Genomic DNA, 17,110 nt, shown 5'->3' with positions numbered 1-17,110 from the left:
GCCTTATTGCTATTATAAACTGGTTACCAACGTAATTAGAGCATTAAAAAAAATGTGTCATACCCATGGTATACGGTCTGATATACCACGGCTTTCAACCAATCAGCGTTCAGGGATCGAAGCATCCAGTTCATAATATACAGTGCCTTGCGAAAGTATTCGGCCCCCTTGAACTTTGCGACCTTTTGCCACATTTCAGGCTTCAAACATAAAGATATAAAACTGTATATTTTGTGAAGAATCAACAACAAGTGGGACACAATCATGAAGTGGAACGACATTTATTGGATATTTCAAACTTTTTTAACAAATCAAAAACTGAAAAATTGGGCGTGCAAAATTATTCAGCCCCTTTACTTTCAGTGCAGCAAACTCTCTCCAGAAGTTCAGCGAGGATCTCTGAATGATCCAATGTTGACCTAAATGACTAATGATGATAAATACAATCCACCTGTGTGTAATCAAGTCTCCGTATAAATGCACCTGCACTGTGATAGTCTCAGAGGTCCGTTAAAAGCGCAGAGAGCATCATGAAGAACAAGGAACACACCAGGCAGGTCCGAGATACTGTTGTGAAGAAGTTTAAAGCCGGATTTGCATACAAAAAGATTTCCCAAGCTTTAAACATCCCAAGGAGCACTGTGCAAGCGATAATATTGAAATGGAAGGAGTATCAGACCACTGCAAATCTACCAAGACCTGGCCATCCCTCTAAACTTTCAGCTCATACAAGGAGAAGACTGATCAGAGATGCAGCCAAGAGGCCCATGATCACTCTGGATGAACTGCAGAGATCTACCGCTGAGGTGGGAGACTCTGTCCATAGGACAACAATCAGTCGTATATTGCACAAATCTGGCCTTTATGGAAGAGTGGCAAGAAGAAAGCCATTTCTTAAAGATATCCATAAAAAGTGTTGTTTAAAGTTTGCCACAAGCCACCTGGGAGACACACCAAACATGTGGAAGAAGGTGCTCTGTTCAGATGAAACCAAAATTGAACTTTTTGGCAACAATGCAAAACATTATGTTTGGCGTAAAAGCAACACAGCTCATCACCCTGAACACACCATCCCCACTGTCAAACATGGTGGTGGCAGCATCATGGTTTGGGCTTGCTTTTCTTCAGCAGGGACAGGGAAGATGGTTAAAATTAATCGGAAGATGGATGGAGCCAAATACAGGACCATTCTGGAAGAAAACCTGATGGAGTCTGCAAAAGACCTGAGACTGGGACAGAGATTTGTCTTCCAACAAGACAATGATCCAAAACATAAAGCAAAATCTACAATGAAATGGTTCAAAAATAAACATATCCAGGTGTTAGAATGGCCAAGTCAAAGTCCAGACCTGAATCCAATCGAGAATCTGTGGAAAGAACTGAAAACGGCTGTTCACAAATGCTCTCCATCCAACCTCACTGAGCTCGAGCTGTTTTGCAAGGAGGAATGGGAAAAAATTTCAGTCTCTCGATGTGCAAAAGTGATAGAGACATACCCCAAGCGACTTACAGCTGTAATCGCAGCAAAAGGTGGCGCTACAAAGTATTAACTTAAGGGGGCTGAATAATTTTGCACGCCCAATTTTGCAGTTTTTGTTTTGTTAAAAAAGTTTGAAATATCCAATAAATGTCGTTTCACTTCATGATTGTGTCCCACTTGTTGTTAATTCTTCACAAAAAAATACAGTTTTATATCTTTATGTTTGAAGCCTGAAATGTGGCAAAAGGTCGCAAAGTTCAAGGGGGCCGAATACTTTCGCAAGGCACTGTATTATATAAGCCTGTGTGAAAAATCAGAGAGAGAGAGAGAGAGAACAAGACTGAAAGAGAGTTGAGGACGTACCGGTGGAGAAGCCAGTTTTCTTGTGACACTTGGTGAACTCAATGTTGAAGTAGGTGACCAGGGCATGGATGTAGTCGTTCCTCTGGATCTGAAGGCAGAATGCTGAAGTGAAGGACAAGTCCTCAGTCTTCACTGTGTAGATGTCCACCTCCTGTTGAAGAGAGAGAATAACCACACTGCTCTGTTACATCTACATCTAGCATTTTTAATGCTAATCACATACAGAATCCATAGTGATTGGGGTTCTATTCACACCATTCACTGCCAGCACAGTGGTTTCTCCATTGTACATGTACATGTACAGATGTAGGATTATATTTTTATCACTCTTTTGTTGCTGAGAATTTTGTGACTTACATAAATGCACTGAAAACCTGTACTAAACACACAGTTATATTAACAGTCTTCCACTTTTCATGTACCCTCATTTGGACCAGCTAATAGCCTAACCACTGATCAAGCAAAATTATGTTGCTGCAGGATTTGTTTTGCTGTGAAAATACAGGTCAAATTAAAATTCTACATCTGTAGGCCTAACTCTTCCTCTGTGGGTGGCCATTAAGCAGTGTGCCATGGGAGGCTGGTCAAGTCTTACAGTAAGTATTGTAAGGAGATGAGAGGTGTGAGTGTGTCCAGGTGCAGGTCTTATATGCGTGTCATATGATCTATGTGGCGGTGCCTCTGAGCACTGTGTCCTGTATTATCCCCGAGTCCCTTATTCTCTCTGTCAAGGATGAAGCCTCTGCTTTCTGCTACTCTGCTCCAACCTCTCCCTTTGGGTTCAAGGTTCACGCAGCTGAAACCAAACCCCAGTACCCCCTCCCCCCAGAGGGACCAGCCAAGGAAACCCCACTATAGGGGGGAGAACGAGGAGAAGATGGGGTCATTTGGCTGGAGAACCAAGGCAGTAACTATTGTCAGGGTACTGTTGTACTGGTGTCCTGCTCCTTTATAGACCTACCCTGGTTCATATCCCACATTTTAACAGGGTATCTGATGCCTCGTGATTCTGCAGTGGGAGAGAGGAGAGAGAGGAGAGCATATGGTAGTGGAACACAGCTCTCTGTTCTGGTGAGACCCACATAGTTGCAGTGGAAAAAGGACTTTTATGTATCGCGCGATCAGCAGTAAACAAACAAACAAACAAACAAACAAAAGTGCCCAATACAAAGTCAAGATCCCCTGCTATTTTTCGCCAACAAATCCCAGCTTCCATAAGAGTATAAACGGTTTATTTTGGTCATGCATCACAAATTCCTGAAAGTCATATTTTTATAGTGCAGGACAACAATTCAACTCAGCTCTTTCGATCTCACTCACAGTAAAGGTAAAGTTCTGAACATCAGGTACTCATTTCATCTTTTTAACAGCCTAAACTCCTTTTTGCACACTGTCCGTGTACAAGATTAATGACACGATTCATCCTGTAATCCATTGAGAAGACATGCAAACAGCTTGTGAGTGGGTTGTTCTTTTCAAAGGGGTTTCATTTTACCGGCGCAAAGGACAAATAAGGCACCAGTGTCAAAATCTTGAATATAAAACACTGACTGTTTCAAAGATTATTTCCCTGCTTCCTCTTATTACAGTCTAATGGCTTTAGAACAATAGGAACACATTTTAGTTATGTAACATCTGAACTGAGAAAAGGGCAGAACGATCCAATCAATAAACGAGATAAGAAAAGGGCACCGCGGACAAACTACACAATTAGCGGTCGAGACATGGGAATAGATGCATAGCATCATGCATGGAACAATCCCTGTACCTAGTAGTGAAAGATGGCCAGCATGTGAAGGATCACGTTACGGTAACATATTGTCTAGTTACAGCTGAGGTCATACAACTCTGAATTGTGATTGGTATGTGGATTGTTTTACTGTCCCTTTAACCCAGTGATCACCAACCGTTCGATCGCAATCTCCATGGCTTTCCTAGTCAGTCGATCACCAAACAAAAAACATTTTTTTATTTGATTTGTACTTGATTCAGCTGCCCTGCGAGCCAGGTACTCGAAGTGTTCCCATTTTCAACCATTTCATGTCTGAAGGTACAAACTCCGCCTACCCGGCGGGCCCGTAGAGCAAATAAAGTGCAAATAGTCTACGGCTGACCAATGAGATCAAATCACTTTGTCTGCAGCTTCCACGAGCCCACAGCGAAGTTGATAGTCGACTCTAACGTGTGAGATTTGATTTCGAAACTTTAAAAACCATAACTAGAGAGAGACTGTCAACGAGTACAGCAATATCTGCTGTTTTTATGATTGACTTCATGTTTAAGATTGTATTCAACACTGTGACTTTATTCAACACTTTTATAAGATATAAAACGCGCTCCCCATCCACTCGCGTTACAAAGTGTATCGATAGACTTGCGTTGTTATTAGCGACATGTGTCTTTCCAATATCGAGGAGGATTTCACGTTTCCTGGGCATACGAGTAACAACATGAATTTGTGCATGAGTCAAAAATAAAGTGTTCCTCGAACTTCGCCATCAGATGGAAGACGGTGTCCCTTTTGTGGTCAGTCAGAGGAGGGATGAAGAGCTGAGGGACGGTGAGAGGCAGCCTATCAGCTGCTCTCTTTCAATTTCAATTTAAGGGGCTTCTCACTCTCACACACACACACACTCCATCTCCCTCCCACTTTCCATCCGCTGAGACTGACCATCACATATAGGCACCATCAGTCACCAGTAAAATAAAACAAATACGCTAATGATTTCAAGTTATGACTCACAAGATGTAATACAACAAATTATCTATTACCAGTACATCACGTATTGAAATATACTTTGAAAATGGCGTGAGGTTAATAACATTGGCAGGGCAATTCAAGTGTAGCCAATATACAATTATAATGTATTCAGCCTATAGCCTACTGCACAAACCTCATTGATACAGAATGTTTTTTAATAGGTTAATGTTGAATGAGCTTATGTTTTTAAAGTCATGTTTTTTTATTTATTCTGAGGGGTAGATATTCGGCTGGTGGCCCATTATAAAAAATAACAGTAACACTGGTTATGTAAATTCCACTCTGCCTGAGCCCAGAGACAACGCTGAGTCAGTGCTTTCTGATTAAACTGTAGGCTTTAACACTGCAGGGCCTCAACAAATCCTACCCACATATACAAATCAAATCACATTTTATTTGTAGGGTACACCAATTTTGTAGATGTTATCGCAGGTGCAGTGAAATGCTTATGTTGCGAGCTCCAACAGTGCAGTAATATCTAACAATACACACAAATACAAAAATATCCGAACGAACCATGTCAGTCTGGAATATAAATACAATTCTAATCAAATGTTTGAACACACCTACTCATTCAAGGGGTTTTTATTTGTACTATTGTCTACATATAATATAATAATAATAGTGAGGACATCAAAACTATGAAAAAACACATATGGAATCGTGTAGTAACCAAACAAGTGTTCAACAAAGCCAAATTATTTTATATTTGAGATTCTTTAAGTAGCCACCCTTTGCCTTGATGACAGCTTTGCACACTCCTGGCATTCTCTCAACCTGCTTCATTAGGTAGTCACCTGGAATGCATTTATTTTTTTTACATGTTTTTATTTCACCTTTATTTAACCAGGTAGGCTAGTTGAGAAGTTCTCATTTGCAACTGCGACCTGGCCAAGATAAAGCATAGCAATTCAACACATACAACAACACAGAGTTACAGTGCCTTGCGAAAGTATTCGGCCCCCTTGAACTTTGCGACCTTTTGCCACATTTCAGGCTTCAAACATATTGATATAAAACTGTATTTTTTTGTGAAGAATCAACAACAAGTGGGACACAATCATGAAGTGGAACGACATTTATTGGATATTTCAAACTTTTTTAACAAATCAAAAACTGAAAAATTGGGCGTGCAAAATTATTCAGCCCCTTTACTTTCAGTGCAGCAAACTCTCTCCAGAAGTTCAGTGAGGATCTCTGAATGATCCAATGTTGACCTAAATGACTAATGATGATAAATACAATCCACCTGTGTGTAATCAAGTCTCCATATAAATGCACCTGCACTGTGATAGTCTCAGAGGTCCGTTAAAAGCGCAGAGAGCATCATGAAGAACAAGGAACACACCAGGCAGGTCCGAGATACTGTTGTGAAGAAGTTTAAAGCCGGATTTGCATACAAAAAGATTTCACAAGCTTTAAACATCCCAAGGAGCACTGTGCAAGCGATAATATTGAAATGGAAGGAGTATCAGACCACTGCAAATCTACCAAGACCTGGCCATCCCTCTAAACTTTCAGCTCATACAAGGAGAAGACTGATCAGAGATGCAGCCAAGAGGCCCATGATCACTCTGGATGAACTGCAGAGATCTACCGCTGAGGTGGGAGACTCTGTCCATAGGACAACAATCAGTCGTATATTGCACAAATCTGGCCTTTATGGAAGAGTGGCAAGAAGAAAGCCATTTCTTAAAGATATCCATAAAAAGTGTTGTTTAAAGTTTGCCACAAGCCACCTGGGAGACACACAAAACATGTGGAAGAAGGTGCTCTGTTCAGATGAAACCAAAATTGAACTTTTTGGCAACAATGCAAAACGTTATGTTTGGCGTAAAAGCAACACAGCTCATCACCCTGAACACACCATCCCCACTGTCAAACATGGTGGTGGCAGCATCATGGTTTGGGCTTGCTTTTCTTCAGCAGGGACAGGGAAGATGGTTACAATTGATGGGAAGATGGATGGAGCCAAATAAAGGACCATTCTGGAAGAAAACCTGATGGAGTCTGCAAAAGACCTGAGACTGGGACGGAGATTTGTCTTCCAACAAGACAATGATCCAAAACATAAAGCAAAATCTACAATGGAATGGTTCAAAAATAAACATATCCAGGTGTTAGAATGGCCAAGTCAAAGTCCAGACCTGAATCCAATCGAGAATCTGTGGAAAGAACTGAAAACTGCTGTTCACAAATGCTCTCCAACCAACCTCACTGAGCTCGAGCTGTTTTGCAAGGAGGAATGGGAAAACAATTCAGTCTCTCGATGTGCAAAACTGATAGAGACATACCCCAAGCGACTTACAGCTGTAATCGCAGCAAAAGGTGGCGCTACAAAGTATTAACTTAAGGGGGCTGAATAATTTTGCACGCCCAATTTTTCAGTTTTTGATTTGTTAAAAAAGTTTGAAATATCCAAGAAATGTTGTTCCACTTCATGATTGTGTCCCACTTGTTGTTGATTCTTCACAAAATACAGTTTTATATCTTCATGTTTGAAGCCTGAAATGTGGCAAATGGTTGCAAAGTTCAAGGGGGCCGAATACTTTCGCAAGGCACTGTACACATGGAATAAACAAAACATAGTCAATAATACAGTAGAACAAAAGAAAACAAAAAAAAGTCTATATACAGTGAGTGTAAATGAGGTAAGATAAGGGAGTTAAGGCAATAAATAGGTCATGGTGGCGAAGTAATTACAATATAGCAATTTAAACACTGGAATGGTAGATGTGCAGATGTGCAGATTAACAGGTGTGTCTTGTTAAAAGTTCATTTGTGGAATTTCTTTCCTTCATAATGCGTTTCAGCCAATCTGGTGTGTTGTGACAATGTAGGGTTGGTATGCAGAAGATAGCCCTATTTTGTAAATGACTAAGTCCATATTATGACAAGAACAGCTCAAATAAGCGACAGTGCATCATTACTTTAAGACATAAAGGTCAGTCAATCTTTCTTCAAGTGCAGTCACAAAAAAACAGCTCAAATAAGTGAAGAGAAATGTTACTTTAAGACATGAAGGTCAGCCAATCCAGAACATTTAAAAAACTTGAACGTTTTTTCAAATGCAGTCGCAAAAACCATCAAGAGCTATGGTAAAACTGGCTCTCATGAGGACCCCACAGGAAAGGAAGACCCAGAGTTACTTCTGCTGCAGAGGATAAGTTCATTAGACACAGCTCAACATCAACTGTAACTGAATCAGGCCTTCATGGTTGAATTGCTGCAAATAAACCACTACTAAAGGACACCAATACGAAGAAGAGACTTGCTTGGGCCAAAACATACAAGCAATGGACATTAGACTGTTGGAAATCTGTTCTTTGGTCTAATGAGTCCAAATTTGAGATTTTTAGTTCCAACCGCCGTATCTTTGTGAGCTGCAGAGCAGGTGAACGGATGATCTTCACATGTGTGGTTCCCAAAAGGAAGCATGGAGGAAGAGACGTGATGGTGTGTGGGTGCTTTGCTGGTGACACTGTCTGTGATTTATTTAGAATTCAAGCCACACTTTACCAGCATGGCTACTGCAGCGAAACGCCATCCATCTGATTTGCACTTAGTAGGAATATCATTTTTTTTTCAACAGGACAATGACCCAACACACAATTCGAGGCTGTGTAAGGGCTGTCCAGAAAAGAGAGAGATGGAGTGCTGCATCAGATGACCTGGCCTCCACAATCACCCGACCTCAACCCAATTGAGATAGTTTGAGATGAGTTGGACCGCAGAGCGAAGGAAAAGCAGCCAACAAGTGCTCAGCATATGTGGGAACTCCTTCAAGACTGTTGGAAAAGCATTCCTCATGAAGCTGGTTGAGAGAATGCCAAGAATGTGCAAAGCTGTCATCAAGGCAAACGGTAGATACTTTGAAGAATCTCAAATCTCAAATATATTTTGATTAGTTAAACACTTTTTTGCTTACTACATGATTTTATATGTGTTATTTCATAGTTTTGATGTCTTCACTATTATTATACAATGTAGAATATATAAAAAATAAAGAAAAACCCTTAAATGAGTACAGTTGAATTCGGAAGTTTACATACACTTAGGTTGGAGTCATTAAAACTTGTTTTTCAACCAAATTTCTTGTTAACATACTATAGTTTTGGCAAGTCAATTAGGACATCTACTTTATGCATGACACAAGTAATTTTTCCAACTATTGTTAATACACAGATTATTTCACTTATAATTCACTGTGTCTTTAATTTCAGTGGGTCAGAAGTTTACATACACTAAGTTGACTCTACCTTTAAACAGGTTGGAAAATTCCAGAAAATGATGTCATGGATTTAGAAGCTTCTGATCGGCTAATTGACATCATTTGAGTCAATTGGAGGTGTACCTGTGGATGTATTTCAAGGCTTACCTTCAAACTCAGTGCCTCTTTGCTTGACATCATGGGAAAATCAAAAGAAATCAGCCAAGCCCTCAGAAAAAACATTGTAGACCTCCACAAGTCTGGTTCATCCTTGGGAGCAATTTCTAAATGCCTGAAGGTACCACGTTCATCTGTACAAACAATAGCACGCAAGTATAAACACCATGTGACCACGCAGCCATCACACCTCTCAGGAAGGAGACGCGTTCTGTCTCCTAGAGATGAACGTACTTCGGTGTGAAAAGTGCAAATCAATCTCAGAACAACAGCAAAGGACCTTGTGAAGATGCTGGAGGAAACAGGTACAAAAGTATCTATATACACAGTAAAATGAGTCCTATATCGACATAACCTGAAACCAGCAAGGAAGAAGCCACTGCTCCAAAACCACCATAAAAAAAGGTAGACTACGGTTTGCAACTGCACATGGGGACTTTTTGGAGAAATGTCCTATGGTCTGATGAAACAAAAATAGAACTTTTTGGCCATAATTACCATTGTTATGTTTGGAAAAAAAGGGGGAAGCTTGCAAGCTGAAGAACACCAACCCAACCGTGAAGCACGGGGGTGGCAGCATCATGTTGTGGGGGTACTTTGCTGCAGGAGGGACTGATACACTTCACAATATAGATAGCATCATGAGGAAGTAAAATTATGTGGATATATTGAAGCAACATCTCAAGACATCAGTCAGGAAGTTAAAGCTTGGTCGCAAATGGGTCTTTCAAATGGACAAGGACCCCAAGCATACTTCCAAAGATGTGGCAAAATGGCTTAAGGACAACAAAGTCAAGGTATTGGAGTGGCCACCACAAAGCCCTGAACTCAATCCTATAGAAACTTTGTAGGCAGAACTGAAAAAGTGTGTGCAACCAAGGAGGCCATGTCAGGAGGAATGGGCCAAAATTTACCCAACTTATTGTGGGAAGCTTGTGGAAGGCTATCGAAATGTTTGACCCAAGTTAAACTATTTAAAGGCAATGCTACCAAATACTAATTGTGTATGTAAACTTCTGACCCACTGGGAATGTGATGAAAGAAATAAAAGCTGAAATAAATAATTCTCTCTACTATTATTCTGACATTTCACATTCTTAAAATAAAGTGGTGTTCCTAACTGACCTATGACAGGGAATTTTTATGAGGATTAAATGTCAGGAATTGTGAAAACTGAGTTTAAATGTATTTGGCTAATCTGTATGTAAACTTCCGACTTCAACTGTAGATGTGTCCAAACGTTTGACTGTTACTGCATATATATATGCATATTATAGTGTCTATAGACAGTGTCATGACTGTCCTGTGAGGATCCAGATGGGTCTGATCAGCTTTGCAGTGGATGACCCCTCTCCTGGGTGGGGGGTTGACAGTTCACACCCTGTTGTAAATCAAGGATTAGAATTTTTAAGCTATCTCCCTCTCCAAATTCCCAAGGAATGTGCCTTTTTTCCACAGGCATTTCCCCGCCGAAACGAACACATTTTAAAGCGAATACTGGGGAATGTTCAGAGGCGACCAAAAGAATAATAATGTCATTTCGGTTGTTATTTTGTGATGTCATTCAAAATGTTATTAAGGAGATACTGTAACTTGAAAAGTAAATACACTATATGTACGAAGTCTCCATCCTTTACGTTGTGTATGAAATATGAAAAATTATGAAAGTGTTTTTTTAAGAGAGGGATGTGATCTTAGAAACTATAAGAGGAAATTGTTTCTATAACTTTGTACAAGTGAGTAGTCACCACCCCTTGAGTGAGGTCAGAGAGCGTTTGAGCCTCACTAACCGCCACTTTTGAATTAACTGCATAAAACGGTGGGTTAAGAATGAACATATCAGACCAGAGAGACGTTTTAGCTGCAAATCACAGCCAAAATGGTTTGAACTCTGAAATCTCAACACGAGGTAGAGACAATAACGTCAACTCCCGAACAATCACTGGTATGGCTGATTAGCTGTCCTAAGTAAAGTATCTAGAAAAGATCATTTAAGTGGGACCATTCTACTACTCTTCAAACCAACGTATTCTACTACTCTCATCACAACTGAGAACCATTGACTACACTGGATAGCCTATCTTCAAGGTAACATCTTCTAGAGCGAGTGGAAGCAGAGTGAGCTCTGTAGTTCTGTTCAGGACTGCACGACAGTTCGCCAGATGCCGGGTGGAAGCAGAGTGAGCTCTGTATTTCTGTTCAGGACTGCACGACAGTTCGCCGATGCCGGGTGGAAGCAGAGTGAGCTCTGCAGTTCTGTTCAGGACTGCACGACAGTTCGCCAGATGCCGGGTGGAAGCAGAGTGAGCTCTGTAGTTCTGTTCAGGACTGCACGACAGTTCGCCAGATGCCGGGTGGAAGCAGAGTGAGCTCTGTAGTTCTGTTCAGGACTGCACGACAGTTCGCCAGATGCCGGGTGACCGCAGAGGAGAGCAACAGCAGAAGAGACTTTTTCCAACCTACACTATGAATGTTTAAATTATGTATTCAACATAGACAAGAAAAATACAATAGTTTGTGTGTTATTAGTTTAAGCACACTTTGTTTGTCTATCGATGTGACTAAGATGAAGATCAGATGAAATTCTAGGACTCATTTATGCAGAAATCCAGGTAATTCCAAAGGGTTCACATACTTTTTCTTGCCACTATACACACACACACACAAACACACACACACACACACACACACACACACACACACACACACACACACACACACACACACACACACACACACACACACACACACACACACACACACACACACACACACACACACACACACACACACACACACACACACACACACACACACACACACGTGAAGTGAAGACATATCTGACCTTGATCAGGCAAGAGTTGGTGACCACGTGTTTGGGGTCCACTATGTCCACCAGGGGCTCCTTCATGGCCACGTTACGGATGCAGGTCATGTCAAAGCCATACACGTTCTCCCACCCTGTGGAAACACAGCTCATTATGGAACACCTTTGTGGAAGAAGGGATATTACATAAGTCCTCCCTAGAGAGGGAGGAATCCATTGTGTCTATCCGATATGGCACCCTAATCCCTATGTAGTTGACCAGGGCCCAAGGACTCTGGTCAAAAGTAGTGGACTAAACAGGGAATTGAGGGCCATTTCAGAAACAGACGTTGTATTCGTCCCTCTCTAGGTCGGATTTACAGTATTTCATTGCCCTTCTATAGGGTCGGGTAGACAGCTTCCTTAGACTCTGTTGCACTTTGCCGGCTAACCATCACTGCAGTGCAGTGCAGTAAACAGAGAGATTCTCCTTCTCTTCCCTAATATATTTTATCCTCAGGCTAACTGATCATAGATTATGCGTGGCCACAGTACTTAAAGATGGACTGTCAAATGTTGGTATAATTTTAGATCCCGAAGTGCATCTTTAAGATAGGATAGTGTGTGTGTGTGTAAGCATCTCTATTGTGTCCCATTAAAGTGGAGCCACTTAAGTTTAACGATAGGAGGAGGAAGGAATAATGAGCAGGTCGCACCTCAGCTGTTGATGTGCATTCTCATGCCCTAAAACTGAAGTAGTCTAGTCCTAGGTCATATTCCTTAAGCATTAAACATAAGAAGATGGACTGAAACAGGGAGGCACTATCTGATTTTCTCCGATAAGAAATGCTCATTTCCGTTTTCTGTTGCAAAATGTTATGCTATTATATGCCCTAATGAATACAGCCCTTCTCTCATGAAGACAGAACATTATTTTAGAGCACTAAGTGATCCAGCATGCCATCCCTTCCCAAAAGGCATCTACAGTATAAGCATCTGTTTGTTGGAACCAGACTGGGACCCACATGGGCAATGTGCCCCAATTGTCTTCTATCTCTTCTCAAAGCTTTCCTTTCCCTAAAACATCCCTCTGCACATGCAGAGAGCAAAACAGCACTAGCTGGACTTCTCTTCAGTGCTCAGTCATGTGGCCTGGGTTTCTGTAAGCCTAAGGAGCTCTGTCTCATGGTGTGTAATTCCCTAGTTGTGGCAGTGTGTATGTGGAATGGGTGTGTGTATTGCTTCTGCTTCTTGTCCTCTGTTCTGCTGCCATGGCTCCTGTCTCTGGTCTCTGTGCTGAAATGAAGATGAACAATTCCACCAAAATCCTCCAGGAGAGCTTTAGTGTGGGCTAGCACAGAGATGGAGAGGTTTGTTGACCTATAATATCAGATCAATCACCACTTATGCCTTTGAAAAGTTCAAATGCACCAACACTAATGTGTGTGTGTATGTGTGTTTGTGTGTGTGTGTGTGTTTGTGCGTATCTTTTTTTTTGCATGTGCTGCTATGGTTGTTCTACATTCACGGTCTATTAGCGAAGCAGAAACATAAGCCAGGTAAGATCCACCCTGGGAATAGAGAGCGAGTTATGGGCAGCAGGACTTATGTGAGGGCCCAGGGCCAACTGAACATACACCAACACAAACACACTCACAGTGGATTTTGAAGTCCTTGTACTGCCTGTCCTCGATGGCCACCACATACAGTGCAGCACGGTCGGGAAACATCAGACCGCCGGGTTTCTGTGTGAAATATGGGGAGGGAAAAACACCCTGCAATCAATCCTGCACACAAGACATGTCATTTATCAGCTGTGCTGCATGTGAGAAGAACCAAACACCGAGCCAGGTTATGGTTTTCATCCCTGGTTAAGTCGACGAGGTTTGAGCGTTGTTCGTTCTGCTAGCATGTCTGGTTAATGCATGTGCACGCACACATATGTACACACACACACACACACACACACACACACACACACACACACACACACACACACACACACACACACACACACACACACACACACACACACACACACACACACACACACACACACACACACACACACACACACACACACACACACACACACACACACACACACACACACACACACACACACACACACACAAACATGCCTACCAGCCACTTGTCCCTTGCAAAGATGACGGTATTGAGCATGGACTCGTAGAAGAGACAGTAGCCCATCCACTCTGAGATGATGATGTCAACCTTCTCCACTGGCAGCTCCACCTCCTCCACCTTGCCCCTGAAGATAGTAATAACTGCAAGACATACCATAACACACCATTACCATGGAGCCAATCATATCAGGTCTATGTGAAGAGTACATAGGAGGTCAACACCACAGCACAGGACACAATCACTTAAGCTCTGCTTCTAACTCAGTCGGGGTCTCAACTTACTTTCTTAAAGTGTTCTGAACAATTTGAGACCATTCTCAATGTCAAACCAGTTGGAGAACATTCCTAGAACATTACCAATTTCTATTTTATTTTAATCCAGAAAGTTGTGGGAAGGTTATATGCAAACTAAGCAAAGAACCACATGTTCTACCCAAGCTGTAAGAAACACGGTTCTCAGAAAATGATTTTCTAGCTGGGAAGATACATTCATACAGAAAGATTCTAATCATTAAGCACGTTTCCATCCACAGTTTTTATGCGTGTAAAGTTAGACTGTTCTTATAAAAATGTATTGAGTACTATTGGTCATAGTATGGATATAGTTAGCATGCCAAAAGTTCCCAGATGTCATACTAAATTCGCCAAATTTCAAAATATACAAGCAGTGGACACTATTGCTGTGCTTTTAGGGCCCATAATGCAATTCTTCAAGAAAATGGACATGGCTTCGTAACATTTGCAGATTTGAAAAAAGTCAAATTAATTAATTAACCTTTATTTAACCAGGCAAGTCAGTTAAGAACACATTCTTATTTTCAATGACAGCCTGGGAACAGTGGGTTAACTGCCTGTTCAGGGGCAGAACGACAGATTTGTACCTTGTCAGCTCGGGGGTTTGAACTCGCAACCTTCCCGTTACTAGTCCAACGCTCTAACCACTAGGCAATGAGAGATGGTACAAATGTAAATACAACATATAAATATTAATTGCTTTAACTAATTATTACAAATGTTAAGAAAATGTTGAGCAATTAAATAAAAAAGTAATTAATTTTCAAATATATTATGTTACATGTTATGTTGGCTGATGATTTGTTAGCTACACTATTAGCCTTAAACTGCATAGCATATCATTACAGCAGATGCTTGTATGTACGTATATTAGCTATCTCCCTAATGTTAGGGGGATACTAATACATCAAACTTGCGAGTATATTAACTATTACATAGTTGTGTGTGGTATGTCTGTCTCGAGCCATACCACATACAAAAATGAACTAATAGTATATAGTATGCAGTATATACTCATTAAGTACATTACCATTCAAAAGTTTGGGGTCACTTTCAAATGTCTTTGTTTTTGAAAGAAAAGCATTTTTTTGGTCCATTAAAATAACATCAAATTGGTCAGAAATACAGTGTAGACATGTTAATAATATATAATAATATACAGAGGCCCATTATCAGCAACCATCACTCCTGTGTTCCAATGGCACGTTGTGTTAGCTAATCCAAGTTTATAATTTTAAAAGGCTAATTGATCATTAGAAAACCCTTTTGCAATTATGTTAGCACAGCTGAAAACTGTTGTTCTGATTAAAGAGGCAATAAAACTGGCCTTCTTTAGACTAGTTGAATATCTGGAGCATCACCATTTTTGGGTTTGATTAAAAGCTCAAAATGGCCAGAAACAAAGACCTTTCTTCTGAAACTCGTCAGTCTATTCTTGTTCTGAGAAATGAAGACTATTCCATGTGAAAAATTGCCAAGAACCTGAATATCTCGTACAACGCTGTGTACTACTCCCTTCACAGAACAGTGCAAACTGGCTTTAACCAGAATGGAAGTAGAGTGGGAGGCCCCGGCGCACAACTGAGCAAGAGGACAAGTACATTAGTGTCTAGTTTGAGAAACAGACGCGTCACAAGCCCTCAACTGGCAGCTTCAACATTAACAGTGAAGAGGTGACTCTGGGTTGCTGGCCTTCTGGGCAGAGTTTCAAAGAAAAAGCCATATCTCAGACTGGCCAATAAAAAGAAAAGATTAAGATGGGCAAAAAAACACAGACACTGGACAGAGGAACTCTGCCTAGAAGTCCAGCATCCCGGAGTTGCCCCTTCACTGTTGACGTTGAGACTTGTGTTTTGTGGGTACTATTTAATGAAGCTGCCAGTAAGGGAAGGGAGAAGCCTCAGGAGGAAGCCAGGAAGGAGGAAGAGAAGGCCAAGGCCAGAAAAGCACAGCTGCAGCTTGAGTTCAAGGTAAGGGAAACTGCACAACAAATCATCTATATGAATGACCGATTGACTGACTGACACTTTTTTTGGTGTCATGACCCTTTTGTGCCATTTATCACACATCACATTCATGATTTTCTGCATTGTAGAATAATAGTGAAGACATCAAAACAACGAAATAACACACATGGAATCATGTAGTCACCAAAAAAGTGTTATATTTGAGATTCTTCAAAGTAGCCACCCTTTGCCTTGATGACAGCTTTGTACACTCTTGGCATTCTCTCAACCAGCGTCATGAGGTAGTCACCTGGAATGCAGTTCAATTAACAGGTGTGCCTTGTTAAAAGTTAATTTGTGGAATTATTTTCCTTCTTAATGCGTTTCAGCCAATCAGTTGTGTTATGAAGAGGTAGGGTTGGTATGCAGAAGATAGCCCTATTTGGTAAAAGACCAAGTCCATATTATGGCAAGAACAGCTCAAATAAGCAAAGAGAAATGGCAGCCCATCACTATTTTAAGACATGAACGTCAGTGGGCCAGCAGGAACACCCATGTGAATTGCTCCTGCAGGGGGAGCTATACCGGTCTCTTCTAAACCCTAACCCTCTAACCCTAAACCTTAACCCGTTAACCCTTAACCCTAAACCTTAACCCTAAACCTAACCCAACTCCATTTCAATGTAGGAAGTACCATGAAATTCCAATTCGGATTTTTTTCTCATTGTTGGCAATGAGGAAATTTAGAATTGATATTGCAATTTCAGTTTACTTCCTGAATTGGCTGAATTGAACCAACCATAACTCTAATCCAGGGTTTTCTAAACTCGGTCCTCGGGACCCCAGGGGGTGCCGTTTTTTTTGTTTTTGTCCCAGCACTACACAGCTGATTCAAATAATCAACTAATCATTAACCTTTGATCATT

General features: G+C 41.1%; 1 protein-coding gene across 1 annotated transcript in view; it reads right to left on the bottom strand.

Annotated features, from left to right (window-relative positions):
* Positions 1-17,110, bottom strand: part of LOC123992927 (protein arginine N-methyltransferase 8-B) — a 40,847-nt gene that overhangs the window by 6,416 nt on the left and 17,321 nt on the right. Inside the window, exons 5-8 of the mRNA XM_046294576.1 lie at positions 13,943-14,085; positions 13,455-13,542; positions 11,837-11,952; positions 1,844-1,994 (exon numbers count right to left, since the gene is read on the bottom strand). Of these exons, the coding sequence (XP_046150532.1) occupies positions 1,844-1,994; positions 11,837-11,952; positions 13,455-13,542; positions 13,943-14,085 (498 nt within the window). The remainder of the gene's footprint in view (positions 1-1,843; positions 1,995-11,836; positions 11,953-13,454; positions 13,543-13,942; positions 14,086-17,110) is intronic.

The sequence above is a fragment of the Oncorhynchus gorbuscha genome, linkage group LG02 (assembly GCF_021184085.1).
Source record: "Oncorhynchus gorbuscha isolate QuinsamMale2020 ecotype Even-year linkage group LG02, OgorEven_v1.0, whole genome shotgun sequence".
NCBI lineage: Eukaryota > Metazoa > Chordata > Actinopteri > Salmoniformes > Salmonidae > Oncorhynchus > Oncorhynchus gorbuscha.
The sequence above is the reverse complement of the archived record's forward strand: the minus strand, read 5'-3'. Positions and strand labels throughout refer to the sequence as shown.